Genomic DNA, 17,996 nt, shown 5'->3' with positions numbered 1-17,996 from the left:
TTTCATGCTATAGTAGCAACATATAAAAAGGATAGTGCGAAGCAGCAACACGGCCTTTGCATGCGATTGCAGCAACGTCAAATAAGGATTTTATGAAGCAATAACATCCCTTGTATGCATTTCCAGCAACAACAAAAAATTTATAGTACGAAGTGGCAACACAGCCTTTGCACACAGCCACTGCAACGTATGCATAATTTGCAGCAAGTTTAGAATAGGATACTATGAAGCAGCAACACGGCCTTAGCATGCGATTGCAGCAACGTCGAATAGGGATTCTATGAAGCAATAATATCCCTTGTATGCATTTCCAGCAACAACACAAAATTTATAGTACGAAGTGGCAACATAGCCTTTGCACACAGCCACTGCAACGTATGCATAATTTGCAGCAAGTTCAGAATAGGATACTATGAAGCAGCAACACGGCCTTAGCATGCGATTGCAGCAACGTCGAATGGGGATTCTATGAAGCAATAATATCCCTTGTATGCATTTCCAGCAACAACAAAAAATTTATAGTACGAAGTGGCAACACAGCCTTTGCACACAGCCACTGCAACGTATGCATAATTTGCAGCAAGGTAAGAATAGGATACTATGAAGCAGCAACACGGCCTTAGCATGCGATTGCAGCAACGTCGAATGGGGATTCTATGAAGCAATAATATCCCTTGTATGCATTTCCAGCAACAACAAAAAATTTATAGTACGAAGTGGCAACATAGCCTTTGCACACAGCCACTGCAACGTATGCATAATTTGCAGCAAGTTCAGAATAGGATACTATGAAGCAGCAACACGGCCTTAGCATGCGATTGCAGCAACGTCGAATGGGGATTCTATGAAGCAATAATATCCCTTGTATGCATTTCCAGCAACAACAAAAAATTTATAGTACGAAGTGGCAACATAGCCTTTGCACACAGCCACTGCAACGTATGCATAATTTGCAGCAAGTTCAGAATAGGATACTATGAAGCAGCAACACGGCCTTAGCATGCGATTGCAGCAACGTCGAATAGGGATTCTATGAAGCAACAATATCCCTTGTATGCATTTCCAGCAACAACACAAAATTTATAGTACGAAGTGGCAACATAGCCTTTGCACACAGCCACTGCAACGTATGCATAATTTGCAGCAAGTTCAGAATAGGATACTATGAAGCAGCAACACGGCCTTAGCATGCGATTGCAGCAACGTCGAATGGGGATTCTATGAAGCAATAATATCCCTTGTATGCATTTCCAGCAACAACAAAAAATTTATAGTACGAAGTGGCAACACAGCCTTTGCACACAGCCACTGCAACGTATGCATAATTTGCAGCAAGGTAAGAATAGGATACTATGAAGCAGCAACACGGCCTTAGCATGCGATTGCAGCAACGTCGAATGGGGATTCTATGAAGCAATAATATCCCTTGTATGCATTTCCAGCAACAACAAAAAATTTATAGTACGAAGTGGCAACATAGCCTTTGCACACAGCCACTGCAACGTATGCATAATTTGCAGCAAGTTCAGAATAGGATACTATGAAGCAGCAACACGGCCTTAGCATGCGATTGCAGCAACGTCGAATGGGGATTCTATGAAGCAATAATATCCCTTGTATGCATTTCCAGCAACAACAAAAAATTTATAGTACGAAGTGGCAACATAGCCTTTGCACACAGCCACTGCAACGTATGCATAATTTGCAGCAAGTTCAGAATAGGATACTATGAAGCAGCAACACGGCCTTAGCATGCGATTGCAGCAACGTCGAATGGGGATTCTATGAAGCAATAATATCCCTTGTATGCATTTCCAGCAACAACAACAAATTTATAGTACGAAGTAGCAACACAGACTTTGCACACAGCCACTGCAACGTATGCATAATTTGCAGCAAGTTAAGAATAGGATACTATGAAGCAGCAACAGAGCCTTAGCATGCGATTGCAGCAACGTCAAATAGGGATTTTATGAAGCAATAACATCCCTTGTATGCATTTCCAGCAACAACAAAAAATTTATAGTACGAAGTGGCAGCATAGCCTTTGCACACAGCTACTGCAACGTATGCATAATTTATAGCAAGGTAAGAATAGGATACTATGAAGCAGCAACACGGCCTTAGCATGCGATTGCAGCAACGTCGAATGGGGATTCTATGAAGCAATAATATCCCTTGTATGCATTTCCAGCAACAACAAAAAAATTTATAGTATGAAGTGGCAACAGAGCCTTTGCACACAGCCACTACAACGTATGCATAATTTGCAGCAAGGTAAGAATAGGATACTATGAAACAGCAACACGGCCTTAGCATGCGATTGCAGCAACGTCGAATGGGGATTCTATGAAGCAATAATATCCCTTGTATGCATTTCCAGCAACAAAAAAAAATTTATAGTACGAAGTGGCAACATAGCCTTTGCACACAGCCACTGCAACGTATGCATAATTTGCAGCAAGTTCAGAATAGGATACTATGAAGCAGCAACACGGCCTTAGCATGCGATTGCAGCAACGTCGAATGGGGATTCTATGAAGCAATAATATCCCTTGTATGCATTTCCAGCAACAACAAAAAATTTATAGTACGAAGTGGCAACATAGCCTTTGCACACAGCCACTGCAACGTATGCATAATTTGCAGCAAGTTCAGAATAGGATACTATGAAGCAGCAACACGGCCTTAGCATGCGATTGCAGCGACGTCGAATAGGGATTTTATGAAGCAATAATATCCCTTGTATGCATTTCCAGCAACAACAAAAAATTTATAGTACGAAGTGGCAGCATAGCCTTTGCACACAGCTACTGCAACGTATGCATAATTTATAGCAAGGTAAGAATAGGATACTATGAAGCAGCAACACAGCCTCCACATGTGATTGCACCAACGCATGCATTTGCAGAAACGGAGACTGCAACCGAAACTAGCGAAATATAAGATTACAAAAACAGGAAAAACTCAACACCATGCAGGATTAAAAACAAAAAGCTGTTAGTATTTCTAACCACTTTTTCTAACAATTTTCTACTTTATAACGATAAGAAGTTTTAGGAAGTTTTAAATCATAAGCTGGAACTTATTAAAAAAAAATAAATTACAATATCATCTTTGGTCCAAGCCGCATTATGTGGAAATAAGCTCGTTACATTCTTCAATTTCTTGTGAGGTGTCCCTCTCATAGATCAACACACCAGCTAACTCACTTTAAGTTAAAGTTGACTGTTTCACGGAATTTTGCTTTGATACATTAATTTAAGGTCATCTTTTTCATTTTAGAGGTATTTTTTCAGACTGGTAATAAAGCATAGATTGGGCAACAAAAAAGTAACAAAACAAACACTATTATACAGGATTTTACAGCAAAGCAGCAGCCATGGTTGCTTGTGGCCGTGATAACTAGGGTTCGAATCTTAGATAATACGAACTTTTTGCTTAGAGAAGGCTAAAAATTAGAAAATAATTTTTTTCTCAACAGTCTATGGATAACTGAAAACTGGCGCAGAAAACGGGGTCTGAGCGGCGCAAAACGGATTGTGCTATACGTAACTTCATTTTTTTATACAGGTTCTCCTCACTTTACCAACCTTTTTCATTAATCTATTTTTCAGTTAAATTAATTTAATATCTACCTTTTCAAACAGTTCGTGTTAACGAACTGTAATAAGGAGCGATCCAGCTCAATAGGAAATCAAGCTCAAAAACACAAAATTTTGATACCAATATATACATCAAAAGAATCGAATTTTTATGCTAATTTAAAATATATAAGTTTCATCAAGTTTAGTCTTACCTATGTTACGAGCCTGAGAAAATTTGCTTTATTTTTGAAAAAAAGGGGGAATAACTTCCTAAAAGTGATAGAATCTTAATGTAATTCCCAACATCAGATTCAGCGTATCAGAGAACCCTAACGTAGAGGTTTCAAGCTCCTATCTGCAAAAATGTGGAATTTTGTATTTTTTGCCGCAAGAAAGATCACGGATGCGTGTTTGTTTGTTTTTTTCCCTAGGGGTAATCGTGTCAATCTAGTGGTCCTAGAATTTCGTGTGAGGGCTCATTCTAACGGAAATTAAAAGTTCAAGTGCCATTTTTAAGCGACCGAAAAATTGGAAGGCAAGCAGGTATCTCCCACGCTTCTTTTTTCCGAAAGTCAGCGGATGTAAATATTGCGACAGCCAATAGTATTGGTTATTGGGAAGTATACAGACATTTTCATGGAGGATTTTTTCTTGGAGAGGGGGGAGGGGTCGGGGGTTACGTGAAAGTATCTTTTCATGGAAGAATTTATCATGAAGGAAGAGAATTTACATGAAGGAGGCGCGAGATTTCCAGAAGTATTTAAAAAAAAAATGCGAGATTAAATAGAAAAACAGATTTTCAACTGAAAGTAAGAAGCAACATTAAAAATTAATCGAACAGAAATTATTGCGTATACGAGGGGATTCGTCCACTCCTCAATACCTCACTCTTTATGCTAAAGTATTTTAAGTAATTTCAAAAGAGCTATTTATTCGAATTAAATGGCCTTTTTGATTTAGGGGTAATTCTAAAACAATTGGAACAAAGTTCGAACTTTATTGTAAATAGCGAGTTATTGACAAGGGGGCGAACTCCCTAATTTACGTAATAAAAATATACGAATTTAGAAGATCGTTACGCGTATATTATCACTAGTAAAAACGTTCGTAAATAAAGTTAAAAGTTTCAGTGGCCCTTTTAAGCCAAAAAAATGGAGGGCAACTAGACCCCCTCCACAACCCTTTTTCTCCGATCAAAACTTTGAGAAAGCCATTTAGCCAAAAAAAGTAAAATTTAATATGCAAATTTCGTTTTAATTATTCATGTACGCTGATCCAAAATCAAAACCTGCATTAATTCAAAAACGTTCAGACATTAAATAAAAAAAACAACAAGTTTTTTGTTAACTGAAAGTAAGAAGCAACATTAAAACATAAAACGAACAGAAATTATTCCGTATATGAAAGGAATTGTCCCCTCCTAAACGCCCCGCTCTTAACGCTAAAGTTTTTTTATTACTTTAACAAGTTGAGTTGTGAGAAAGAGTCAAACTTTAGTGAAAAGAGCGGGGCATTGAGGAGGGGACAGCCCCTTTCATTTCGGAATAATTTCTGTTCGTTTTAAGTTTTAATGTCCTTTCTTACTTTCAATTAATAAAACTTTTTTTTATTTAATATAAAATCTAGTCCATTTTGCGCGAAAAAATTCTGCTTTTTAATCCATTTTAAAAAAGTGTTTTTTTTTATTCTTTACATGTATTTCATCATCTCTTTAGTTTCGATTTCTTTGATCATGGTAATTTCTGGTAATTTCTTGATTTCATTTTAAATTTGATTTTTCATACAAGCAAATATTTTAGTTTTAACGTCGATCTTTAATCTTGAAGTAACTTTTTTTTTTATTTAACCTCGGTCAAAAACCCAATTAGTTACGTAGAACATGCTGAATTTTAGCACTTTTTTTATTTACCATGCATGAATCATTTCATTTGCCACGCTTCAAGTTCTCCGTTGCATACTAATAAGCTAGATTATTTACACATTTGTCGGTAGTGACTGCTCATGGTCATTAGGCTGTTGACACTGCAACTTTTAACTACTTCCAAAATTCATTGACAGAAAAAAACAGTCCTCACAAATTAGCCCTTAAGACAATTATAGGAAATTAAGGCGTGTTTCTGTTGTCCTAGCAAAAAGAAATATCATAAGTTGTATTTTTCAATGAGCTAGCAGAAAACTTCCATAGATTTTGGGCGCATGATTAAAATTTTGATGAAAAAAAGTCACAGACTTCTGTTCTGTGGGGGCGCAGTGGGTTTGACCTTAGTTTGGTAATACAGGACCCAGAGATAAACCAGAATGTAGCAACGCACTGCAGGACTAACGCAGGGACCTTAGCAGTCAAAAAGTGTCGTTAATCCGATTACTTTTTTACTTTTATTCCAGAAAGAAGTAAAATAGTAATTAATGGTGTCTGAGCCTTTGGACGCGAACTCAAGCCTAACTGTGCAACTTATGACACAAAATTACACCAACTTGTATGTCCTTCATATATCTATAACCCATCAAACCTTGCTGAAATCAATGCCATCCGAGGATTTTTCAATATACATGATTAAACTTTAATCGATAAAATTCAATAAGATCATTGTTTTAAATTAAAAATTAAAACGTACTTCAGAAATAATCAACTGAAATTGATTTATAAGCATTTCTAGACTAGCTAGAAATCTAACTCCCTAGAAATCTAACCCTTTCCCACTTTATTGAATCCAGTCCTGCAAGAAATATATATATATATATATATATATATATATATATATATATATATATATATATATATATATATATATATATATATATATATAAATATATATATATATTTATAAGTATATACATATACATATATATATATATATATATATATATATATATATATATATATATATATATATATATATATATATATATATATATATATATATATATATATATATATATATATATATATATATATATATATATATTAAAAGCTTACCTTGTAATAAGAATGTAAGAGAGCTTACCTTAAACACATTTTCACTATTGACATGACCAAAGCCTTGAAATGTGGACTGTAAATTATTGATTGCTTGCCTCATATCTCCTTGAGCTGTGAAAACGATGGCTTCTAATCCGTCATCTGTGTGACTTACCTAAAAATAAATAAATAAACAAAGGCGCCAATATGAAAATTACCACTGGTCAAAAAAAAAGTCATCAAAAAAATCAGCCGATTTTTCCATGCTTTGGCAATTTCAAAAATTAAGCAATTTGCTTCAGTTTTTCAATTAATTCATATGGTATTCTGAAAACGTCCATTTTTCACACAACCCCAACTTAGATGGAAACCTAAATTTGCTGTTTAAGATATGGGTCTCGTTGACAGCAGATAAAACAATATCAAACATAAAATCTACTCTTTCTTCCCCAGCTACATTGACGAAGTTTATTTTTAGTACCCCTAAAGACAAGTCTCTCCATCGCAGTCTCGGCATTTCAAAAAACTGGGAGCCCCTCTATTCCAGGAAGATTCTCATTATTTTTACCAGTGATCCTCCTATTGCGGCACAACCTTTACTCGTAATGAGCCCCCTACCCCCTTTTACCACCTTATACCTAGGAACTACAGCCCTATCCTTCTAACCAATAAGCATGCTTTAAAACCTGGAAAATTACTAAATGACTATCTCATTCACAAAATACATAAATTTCAGTTTTGTTTTGTGTTGGGTTAATTTACTCAATTTAAGTGATTTTTATTACTGGTTATGGCAACCCTGATCGTTAGCCTCCCCCCTCCTACTAAAAAAATTAAAATTATTTATTTTTAGTTTGCTTCTCTACTACATAAGCGTCTTGGGGTATACTTTCCCGTATCTCATTGGGATTCTCTTTATACGCCACAAGCAACCTTGTTACGGAGCATTTTTAGATTATCAAATTCAAACAAATGAAAAAACAGACAAAAAAGGGTGTAATGTTTAAAAAAAAAAAACAGTGGACAGAAAAAAACCGAATATTTCAGATTCACATCAAGAAGCCTTTACCAACGGTAAAAAGATGCATAAATAAAAGAAACTAGCCTAAACGAAATAGGAAAAAACAAACAAAGATAACAACACAAACGCTAGAAGAAAAAGATGGAAAGAAATATATTTAAATAAAAATCCAAAAAAAAACATGGATTTTATTTCAACGTGACTTTTCTTTTCGTTTTTTTCTTCCACCGTTTGTATTGTTATCTTTTTTACGTAATTTGTTTAGGATAGTATCTTTTTTTCTTTTTTCGTTGATAAAAACTTCCGAATATGAAGCCGAAAATGGTCAGAACCTATTTTACCAACAGGCTAAAAACCCGGATTGGAACCTGATTTCATCGATTACGTTCAGCTTGTTGTCTGTAAGAACCGCCCACGCGTGCAGTGACGTAGTAGCAAAAATTTCGGAACCAACAGGCGTTCAAATGTAATATTTTTATAGTACAATGAGAAAAATTTAATTGCCACAAGGCATTAAACGCATTTCATATGCATTTATCGTTTAATAATAGGTGGCTAAAGGTTTAATAATAATTGAATAAATAAAATTTTAAAAAGTAAAATTCTTTTTATAATAAATAAAATTGAATGAGTAAAATTTGAATAGTGTAATATGTCTTTTCATTTCAATTCTGAAATAGCTGGGAAAGAGAATATTTGTAATAAAATTTGCTTTCAGTGGAGTACAAATGACGCAGTAGGCTTTAGATTTCCAAAGTTAGGAAAGGCGGCAGTAGCTAAATTCTTGTTTGTACAGAAACTATATTTGTCGTGAACGGTTTTGGGATGAAATAAGGTTAAACTAAATATAATAAAAATAATACGAAACCAGAAGAATGGAACAACAAGAATAATGCAAGAAGAGATAAGAAAACTAGTAACAACATTTTTTTTAAAGGAAAACCAAAAAATGACCCCCCCCCTCCCGCACAAAAAAAGGAAACCAAATGTATTTAAGCTACTCCAACCAAATTCAGGTAATACGAGGCCAGCCTAATACAGGTTAGATTTTAATCGCTTTTAGTTTTAATGACGAACATTTCTGATTTTCACCTTCTCTTCTTCACTTGATTAGTTGCAATCCTTTTTTTTCTCATTATCAGACGTTTCTGTTCTTTTCTACTTTTATCGGCATTGAACATCGTGGTTTTTTTGGTGACCGGCGCTAATCACGCCAGAAAATACCGACGCCCCTGCAGAAAATAGCCCCCAGAAAATAGCCCTCCATAGATCGCCACCCCGAAAAATTCCACCCCCAAGCAAAGAAGCATAACTCACAATTTCTGATCTAATGAGCACACCCCGAAGTTTCTATGACCTTGAGGTGGAGGTGTGGATGAGGAAGGGACATTCCTCCTCCTCTAAGGAATAAGTTCTGCTCATTTTGGGGTTTAGTGTTATTCTTTACTTTCATAATAACAGCGTAGACCAGAAATATTCCCAGAAATCGTAAGGCAGTAGACATCAAATGCAGATTTTTGATGCGTTTTTTAAGTTTCTTTTGTACCCCCCCCCAAAAAAAAAAAAAAAACCTTTGCTGGAAAACACCCTTTTGCTGCCTTTTTGATGGGAAACTTTTCCAGCGAAAAGGGAATTAACGGCATAATTTTAAAAACAATCAGAAATTAAAGTCTTTTTCAAATGAAAGTGCACTAAGAAAAATTTTTCACCTTCAGATCATCTGCAACAAATTTTCTGAGTGGAATGTTCAACTAGAACATAAAAGTCCCTGTGGAAATTTCCAGGGGAATGTCCCTGGAAAGGGGGGAGCGCATTTTTACGTGAAAACAACTTTCCACAGTGGATTTTTTCCGTGGTTAAAGGAATTTTTCATGGAGGGGGGAGCCGAATTTCTCAATATTATTAAAAGCGATCAAATAATAAATTAAAAAAAAAGTTTCTTCGATTGAAAGCAAGGAGCAATATCGAAATTTAAACGGACAGAAATTATTACTTATATGAAAGGGGGTTACCCCTCCTCAAGACCTTGCTCTTTACGCTGAAGCTTTGATTTCTTCTCCTAATTCCTTAAAAACAACTCCTGAAATACAATGGCCGTTTAATAAGAATAATAAGCTTTTTTTTTTAAATTTGCAATCACCTGTCATGAAAGAGTGTCTGTGGGTTCAGAGTAAGGAGAGAGATGGTGCCTAAAACCACCTTAAGGGAGCCGGATTTTCCGGCATGATCCGATTAACAATCAGAAATTAAAATTTTTAAAATAAGTCTTTTCAACTTAAAGTACAGAACAACATTGAAAAAGACAAAAATTAATCCATATATGAATGGGCCTGCACCCTCTTGAATCCCTTGCTCATTAAACTAAAGTCTCTATTGTCTGACAAAGCTTTTTATTCTAATTAAGCGACCCTAATGTTTATGAATTATTTCTTTAGGAATTGGGAAAAAAGTCAAACTTTAACGTAAAGAGAGGAGCTTAAGAGTGAGAAGCCCCCTCAAATATAGAAACATTTCGTTTCTTTAAAGTTCTAATTTAGGCCCTTACTTTTAGTGAAAAACTTGTTTTTTCTATAAAATTTCATAAAAGGGTTACTGTATTGAAATAAACGACACATTATTAACACATGATTCTGATAAATGGTCAATTCTTCTAGGCTTGGTCTGTTTTGTTGGGCGTTCTTAGGCTGAAATAATCTCTTCCTTGTTAATTTATTTACAATAGGTTGCCTCCCTAAACTAGCATTATATTTGTTGGCATGAATATATAATAAGTTGGAGGTAATAGGCTTGAGAGTGCCTGTACAGGATTTCAACTTTTGTTGATAGAAGAGCATCGCCAAGTGCTGAAAACCATGTTGTGACCAAGATGGGCCCAGGATTGCACAAAGCCTCCAACCTACTGGAGGTCCCAGGGACTTCTTGCTGTTCGGTTCTAAGCCGGCTTAAGCGCTTCGGTGTAGACTTGAGAAGATGTGCTGGTCCCTGTCCTACATTGTTATTCGGGACCATTGCTTTTCCTGAGGCCAAAATAATGTCAATGATTTAAAGAATATAAAAATTGGAACTTGGAATTTTACGACGTTAAACATAACTATCGTACTGACATTTTGACTAACGAATTGAGACATTTCAAACTGGACTTACTAGGAGTTTCAGAAACTCATATCCCAGGGATAGGGAGCAAGACATTAGGGGATATAGAATTTGTTTACTAAGGCAGGAAGGATGAGGTACATAGACAGGGAGTAGGGCTCATGATGATTCAGGCTAGTGATTCAGATGAACTTTGCTTACAGTTACAGAAGCAAATAGACAGGGTCCTAGGTAGAAATACGGTGTTTTTATTATATTTTAATGCCCAAGGTGGTAGAAACAGGGATAGATGGCATCCTAGCCTAGGTAAATTTGGTGTAGTAAAAGAAAACAGCAACGGCTACAGACTGTTGCAATTTTGTAGGTATAACAATCTAGTTAAAACCAATAGGGTGTTTGGTTATAAAATGGCCCATTAGTTAACATGGTATTCATGCAATAGTAAGACATCAAACCTTATTGATTATGTTATTGTAAACCGAAGACTGGCAGGATCAATGCAAGTTACTAGGGAAAATAGGAGTGCTGTTATTGACGTTAAAAGTACAGATCATCATCTGGCAGTAGCTAGGGTTAATTTAAAGTTTAAATGTCGGAGGAGTAACTACCTCCTGAAAAATTATGATGTTAGTTTTTGAGAGAAGTTTTTGTAGTAAGTTTTGAAGTGTTTGTAGTTTTTGAGTTAGTTTTTGATGTTAGATTTGAGCGAAATTTTTTAGGAACAGTCAAATACTAAACTGGGGAGTTTAAAATTTGACAGTGTGGAAGACAAATTAAATTGTTTTAGGAAGTCACTTTATGAAGTTGCTAATGGTGTCTTAGGGAAGAAAGTTAGGACTGAAACTAGAAATATTAGTGAAAAAACTGAGTGATAGATTAAATTAAAACAAAAGGAATGCAAAGAAAGTGGAGAAATCATTAAAACATAAACTATGGAGGCGTCAAGTGGAGGCCATGGATAAGATTGCCGAGGATCTGGAAGATGCCGCTATACAGCATATTAGTAAAATATTGTACTGGCGTGTTAATAAATTGAGAGAGAGTAGTCAATTTGGACATGTCCCAGTTAAAGATAAGAACGGGGCCACAATTAGTGATAAGGAAAGAGTTAAAGCGAGATAGTTTATTTCTCTTTATCCAGAGGCAGAGTCCGCATAATTTCAAATTTAGATTTTTATGGTAAGCATTTACGTCATCGAAGCTTGTTTTTATATTATTCAATGTTTGGAAAAAATTGTTAAAACACTTTAATTAAAATTTTTGTTATTGAAATTTTGCAAAGCGAAGAGTTATAAATTTGAGCAAAGAAAAAACTGATCGGAGATATCGAAGTCGTTATAACAAATACAGAAAGTGAAAACATCGATATATCGTGTAATCAAAATATCGCCCAACGCTTCCAATTTAAAGCGAAACATCTCATCGTAAAACTTATCTAATAACGGACTTCGCTTCATATACATGAGCTAATTGCCTATAGGCAGTTAGATTGCCTCTATATTGCCTTTGTCAGCGTAGCTTTAAACAGTTATGCAAGGGGAGATGTGACGTAAATTATGGAAATAGGGTACCAAATTTTCCTGGGGTTCTGACAATAACTGAAATATTCGGATTTTTATTATTTGAAGTTTGTCCATTTTCGTCCCCTGGCCTGTGAAAAATATTACACCTGTTTTTTCTATTTTTTCATTTATTTAAATTTGAAAATGGAAAAGCAGCGTCGTATAAGAAGTTATCAAAATCGCTTCTAAACGTGTCAAGCGTTCTCAGATTTTCAAATATTTATGGCCTTTTTTTCTGTTTTCCAGGAAGAAACATTAATTAAATAATTAATCTTAATTAACTATTTAAATTAATTGGCGAAAAAGGATGAAAAGATTAACTTTTATATTGTTTACCCCTTTTTGCTGTTTTGACAAATTAAAGAGAGATCCAAGATTAAAAAAAAAAACGATGTTTTCCAAGAAAACCGCCAATTTTTCCCAATCGTTTTTTCTCAAGGAGCAAAGGAAAGCCAATGGAAGAACACAGAATCATGTGGGAAAGAAAAACTTTCCTTGATTTAGATCATGCTGATGATTTAAGCATCCTTGATGAAAGCGTGGGCAAAATGAAAGAGTTTTTAGAGGTTATGCGAGTTCTGGGTGCTAAGGCTAGAAATAAGTTAAGATGAAAAGGTGACGTTGGGTAATAAAAGAACGATCAAGCGGACAGCTTCACTTACCTTGGTAGTATTATTAGTAAAGATAGGGGGGAGTGCCTTGAAGATGTTAAAGTAGAATAGCCAAGACTCAGGATGTTTTTAAACAGTTGAAAAAGTTTAGAAGAATAGGAAGATAAGTCGGCGAACGAAGATTAGAATATTGGAAGGTTCCGTGACCAAATATGGTTCTGAAGCAAGGGCGCTCTGAAAAGCAGATGAAGATTTGCTAGATGTTTTCCAGAGAAATTACCTACGGATGTTTTGGGTACCCGACACACTGACTGTATTTCACTCAGTAGGCTGTACGAAAAGTGTGGTTCAATTCAGCATTCTAGGGATATAATGAGGGAAAGATTGAGATGGCTAGGGCACGTTCTGTGGAAGGATGACAGATTGCCAAAGATTGTCATTTTGCCCAACATCTGAAGCTACACAGAAAGTAAGTCGTCCACGGTTTAGGTGGAAGGATGTCGCAAAGAAAGATTATACAAACAATTTAGCATTTTATGTCTCTGATTGGATAAATTGTTGAATTTGGCATTAATCCCATAGTTAGCAGTCGTTAATTCTAAGACAGTTTAGCCGTTAAAAGCAATAACTGCTAAATTGTTAAAATTTTGGCATTAATAAAGATATTTTAGCAATCATTAATCCAAAATAATATAGCTCTAATCACTATGTTGGTTCAACTGTTTTATTTTTGGCTTTATTACAAATAATTTAGTAATTATTAGTCAAAAATAATTGACACTGGCTAAATTGTTGAATTTTTGGCATTAATCCAAATAATTAGCAGTCATTAATTCTAAAACAGTTTAGCCGTTAATAGCAATAAGTGTTAAATCGTTTAAATTTTTGTATTAGTCAAGATATTTTAGCAATCATTAATCCACTATGTTGGCTCAACAGTTTTATTTTTGGCTTTATTACAAATAATTTAGTAACTATTAGTCAAAAATAATTGACGATGGCTAAATTGTTGAATTTGTTGCATTAACCCAAATAATTAGTTGTCAATAATTCTAAAACAGTTTACCCGTTAAAAGCAATAACTGCTAAATTGTTTAAATTTTCGCATTAATGAAGATATTTTAGCAATAATTAATTCAAAATACTATAGCCCTAATCGCTATATTGGCTAAACTGTTTTATTTTTGGATGTTCTGCAAGTAATTTCGTAATTATTAATCAAACATAATTGACACTGGCTAAATTGCTAAAAATTTTGGTATTAATTCAAATAAATTTAGTAATTATTAACCCAAAATAATCATGCATTTAGTGGCTACACTATTTTATTTTTAGCATTAATATAAATATTTATAGAATTGTTTAAAACCACTCACATTCATGTCTAGTTACAACTCCCTTACATAAGCAATAGCATCTGGCCCAACACCTGCCGGGCCAGATAATAAGTATGGTGAACAAGTTTCCTCACTTGTTTGATTTGAAATCCTATATACGTAGGTTGTAGACTTCAGAACTCAGTAACCTGGCTATATTCTCTTAACCTATCACTAAATTTTGTGTGGCCGAGGAGATGCTTAGCCTTGAAATAAACGTAAATAAATAAATAGGGAAGGGAGGAAATGGGTTGATGTAATTTATATTAAAAATTCATACAACAAGGTCAATGGCAAAGGATGTATGTGCAGGGTATAAAGTCGGACATTTATGTAAGCACACAGTGAGAACCTTCACAGATTGCTTCCAATGACCCATGTCATTACAACGACATGGATTATTTCACAGATTTCACCGACGATGGATTAATTCAACAACGATGGATTATTTCACCTTCACAGATTGCTTCCAATGACCCATGTCATTACAACGACATGGATTATTTTGATTAATATCAAGTAGTTTTAGGTCTAATGATTGCTGAATAATGTAGATTAATGTTCAAAATACAGCATTTTAGCCAATATATCTGTTAAACGTTAAAATATTTTGTCTTACTACTTACTGAATTGTTTGGATTGATGCAAAGATAAAACAGTTTAGCCATTAAAGACATAAAATGCTAATATTTTTTAGAAATAATTCCGAAACTTAGTGAAAATACCTTTCATAGGGACCCAAAACTAAACTTTAGGTATATATTTCGCCATTGAGGGACAATGTAGAAACAGAAAGCATTCCAATGCTTCCAATGGTTAATGTATTTTTTTTTTTTCAAATGGACTCAGCGTTACACATTCGTCAACTCTAACTGAACCCAACGTATATAAATACTTAAAGCATACCTATGACCAGTTTTGCTTGTCCTGGTCCGACAGATTGGTTCGGCCAAAACTTGTGAATTATGAAATCCAAACTATAGAAAGTATAAGAGAAAAGTAAACAGAGATATAAGAAAGAGGTTATTACATAAATGAAACAGTCTCTTAAGACTTGATTAGTTCTCCTGTATGAAATCAAGCCAGTAGAAATAATAATAAAAAAGAAAGCTAAGGGCAGCTAATTATATAAATGACCCCGCCTCTCAAGACCTGATTAGTTCTCCTGTATGAAATCAACCGACTGAAACAGTAAAAAGAAAGATAAGGGCGGTGTTATTGCATAAGCAACCGCATCTCTTAAGACCTGATTGGCTCTCCCGTCAGAGATCGAGCCAGTAAAGGACAATAGAAAAGAAAGCTATGTGCAGGATTATTATATAAACAACCCAGCCCCTCCATACCTAATTGGTTCTTCTATGTGAAATCAACCAATTAAAAAGGAAGAGTAAGAAGAAAGATAAGAGCGAGATTATTATCTAAATAGCTTCATCTCCTAAGACCTGATTGGCTCTCCTGTGAGAGATCGAGCCAACAATAAGAAAAAGTAAGAAGAACTATAAGGGTAGAGTTATTATATATGTAGCCCTGCCTCTTAAGACCTCTTTGGTTCTTTTGTCATACATCGAGTCAGTAAAAAGACAAAAAGGGAAATAAGTACGGGGTTATTATGCAAACAACTTCACCTCCTAAGATCTGATTGGCTTTCCTGTGAGAGATCGTGTGTAAAAAGAAAGATTTTTTTATAAACAGCACTGCCGCTTAAGTCCTGATTGGTGTTCCTGTCAGAAATTGAGCCAGCAAAAAGAAAAAAAGGAAAATAAGCATGGTTTTATTATGTGAATAACCCCGTCTCTTAAGACTTGATTGACCCTAATGTATGAAATCAAGCCAGTAAATAGAAAAAGTTAAAAAAGAAAAATTAGAGTATTATATAAATAAACCAACCTCTTAAGACCTGATTGGATTTCCTGCATGAAATAGAGCCAGTAATAAGAAACAAAAAGTTAATTCGGTCTAAAAGGTCATCCCGTATTAAATATTAAACCAGTAAAAGAACCAACAGTTTTTAAAGCAGTTTCTCTGTTTTTCTTTCAACGTACTTCAGAACTTACTTTTTCTTTTTCGCAGATATCCAAGAGTTTTTGAAGGACTTGAGCATCCATCAGCTTACCATAGCGAAGGACTGCACAACGAGATTGAATTGGTTCTATGATCTTTTCACTTGAATTGCAAGCCAAGGCAAAACGAGTAGTTTTACTATACAGCTCCATTGTTCTTCTTAAAGCCTGTTGTGCCCCTTCAGTCATGCTATAATATGAAATTCTGATAGGTTGTACATTTTGTTGTCATAAGTAGTATATTTTTGTGATTCTATGTAGCACCTAAATTTGTTGACATTACAACACTGCTATGTGACATTTGTTTCCTATGCTGTTTTTTTGGAGGGGGGAGGGGAGGGATTTTTATTCTTGTTTTATGATATTATAATGTTTTCTATTGAACACTGTACTGCATGGCCTTGTAAAACTTATAATAAAACGTATTATTATCATTATCATTATTTAAACTCTGAATTAAACGCATTTTACACAGAAATGGAATAAAAATTATGCAAGTTGGGGATAGCAAGATGCAAGTTGGGGTTAATGCAAGTCGGGGTTAAAATTGCGAAAACGAAAGAAGTTACAGTCTAGACATAGGAATTTCAGTGGAGAAGCTTGGAAGAGACAGAACTACTTTAAGACAAGCTTTGACAGTTCTAAGTGTTTGGTTACTGTAGTACATGAAATTAGGCACTGCGGGGGGAAATCTTTATAATTCCCGCCAAAAGCTCAGGTTGACAAAATTATGGTACATTGCAGAAAGATTATCAGTAGGCTCAACCAAAGTCAATTCAGTCCAAAGTCAAGTCAAAATGGGTACCTGGAGGAATCTGGAGGGAAAGCGTTGGTTGATTTGCCCCAAATTATGGACAACGCTCCAAGCCTAAAGTAGAAAATCAGGAGATTTTCTCCAGATTTCCAGATTTCCTGGGAATACAAAAGTAAAAATGGAATCAATCTAGGAATCAAACAAAAAAAAATTAAGCAAATTGAAACAAGAGCTAAGAGCTCATATGGCACTTGTGACGAGGCAAAAAGAGCTAAGAGCCAAGAGCTCATATGGTATGAGCTCTAACAAAATTCTAAAAATCAACAGATTGATTTAAAAGGAAAATCAGAGGCTTCATGCCGGTCAGGATTTAAAATAAGAGCTCTGAGTCAGGATGTCCTTCTAAATATCAAAATTCATTAAGATCCGATCACCCACTCCTAAGTTATAAATACCTAATTTTTTCTAATTTTTCCTCTCCATTTAGCCCCCCAGATGGTCGAATCTGAGAAAATGACTTTATCAAGTCAATTTGTGCAGCTCCCTGACACGCCTACCAATTTTCATCGTCCTAGCACGTCCAGTCCTAGCACGTCCAGAAGCACCAAACTCACCAAATCACTGAGCCCTTCTCCCCAACTTCCCCAAAGAGAGTGAATCTGGTACGGTTACGTCAATCACGTATCAAGGACATTTGCTTATTCTATCCAAAGAGCTTCATCCCGGTTCCTCCACTCCAAGTGTTTTCCAAGATTTCCCCCTCCAACTCCCCCAATGTCAAAAGATCTGGTCGGGATTTGAAATAAGAGCTCTGAGACATGAATTCCTTCTAAATATCAAATTTCATTAAGATCTGATCACCTATTCGTAAGATAAAAATACCCCAATTTTCACGTTTTCCCAGAATTCCGGTTCCCCCCTCCAACTCCCCCCAATGTCACAGGATCTGGTCGGAATTTAAAATTAGAGCTTT

The 17,996-nt window shown here is 35.2% G+C and overlaps 1 protein-coding gene across 1 annotated transcript in view; it reads right to left on the bottom strand.

Moving 5' to 3' along the window:
- The window catches only part of LOC136025875 (replication factor C subunit 2-like), a 63,012-nt gene that overhangs the window by 21,115 nt on the left and 23,901 nt on the right, over positions 1-17,996 (bottom strand). The window contains exons 5-6 of the mRNA XM_065701913.1: positions 16,264-16,459; positions 6,593-6,721 (exon numbers count right to left, since the gene is read on the bottom strand). Of these exons, the coding sequence (XP_065557985.1) occupies positions 6,593-6,721; positions 16,264-16,459 (325 nt within the window). The remainder of the gene's footprint in view (positions 1-6,592; positions 6,722-16,263; positions 16,460-17,996) is intronic.

This window comes from Artemia franciscana, chromosome 4, assembly GCF_032884065.1.
Source record: "Artemia franciscana chromosome 4, ASM3288406v1, whole genome shotgun sequence".
NCBI classification, from domain to species: Eukaryota; Metazoa; Arthropoda; class Branchiopoda; order Anostraca; family Artemiidae; genus Artemia; species Artemia franciscana.
The sequence above is the reverse complement of the archived record's forward strand: the minus strand, read 5'-3'. Positions and strand labels throughout refer to the sequence as shown.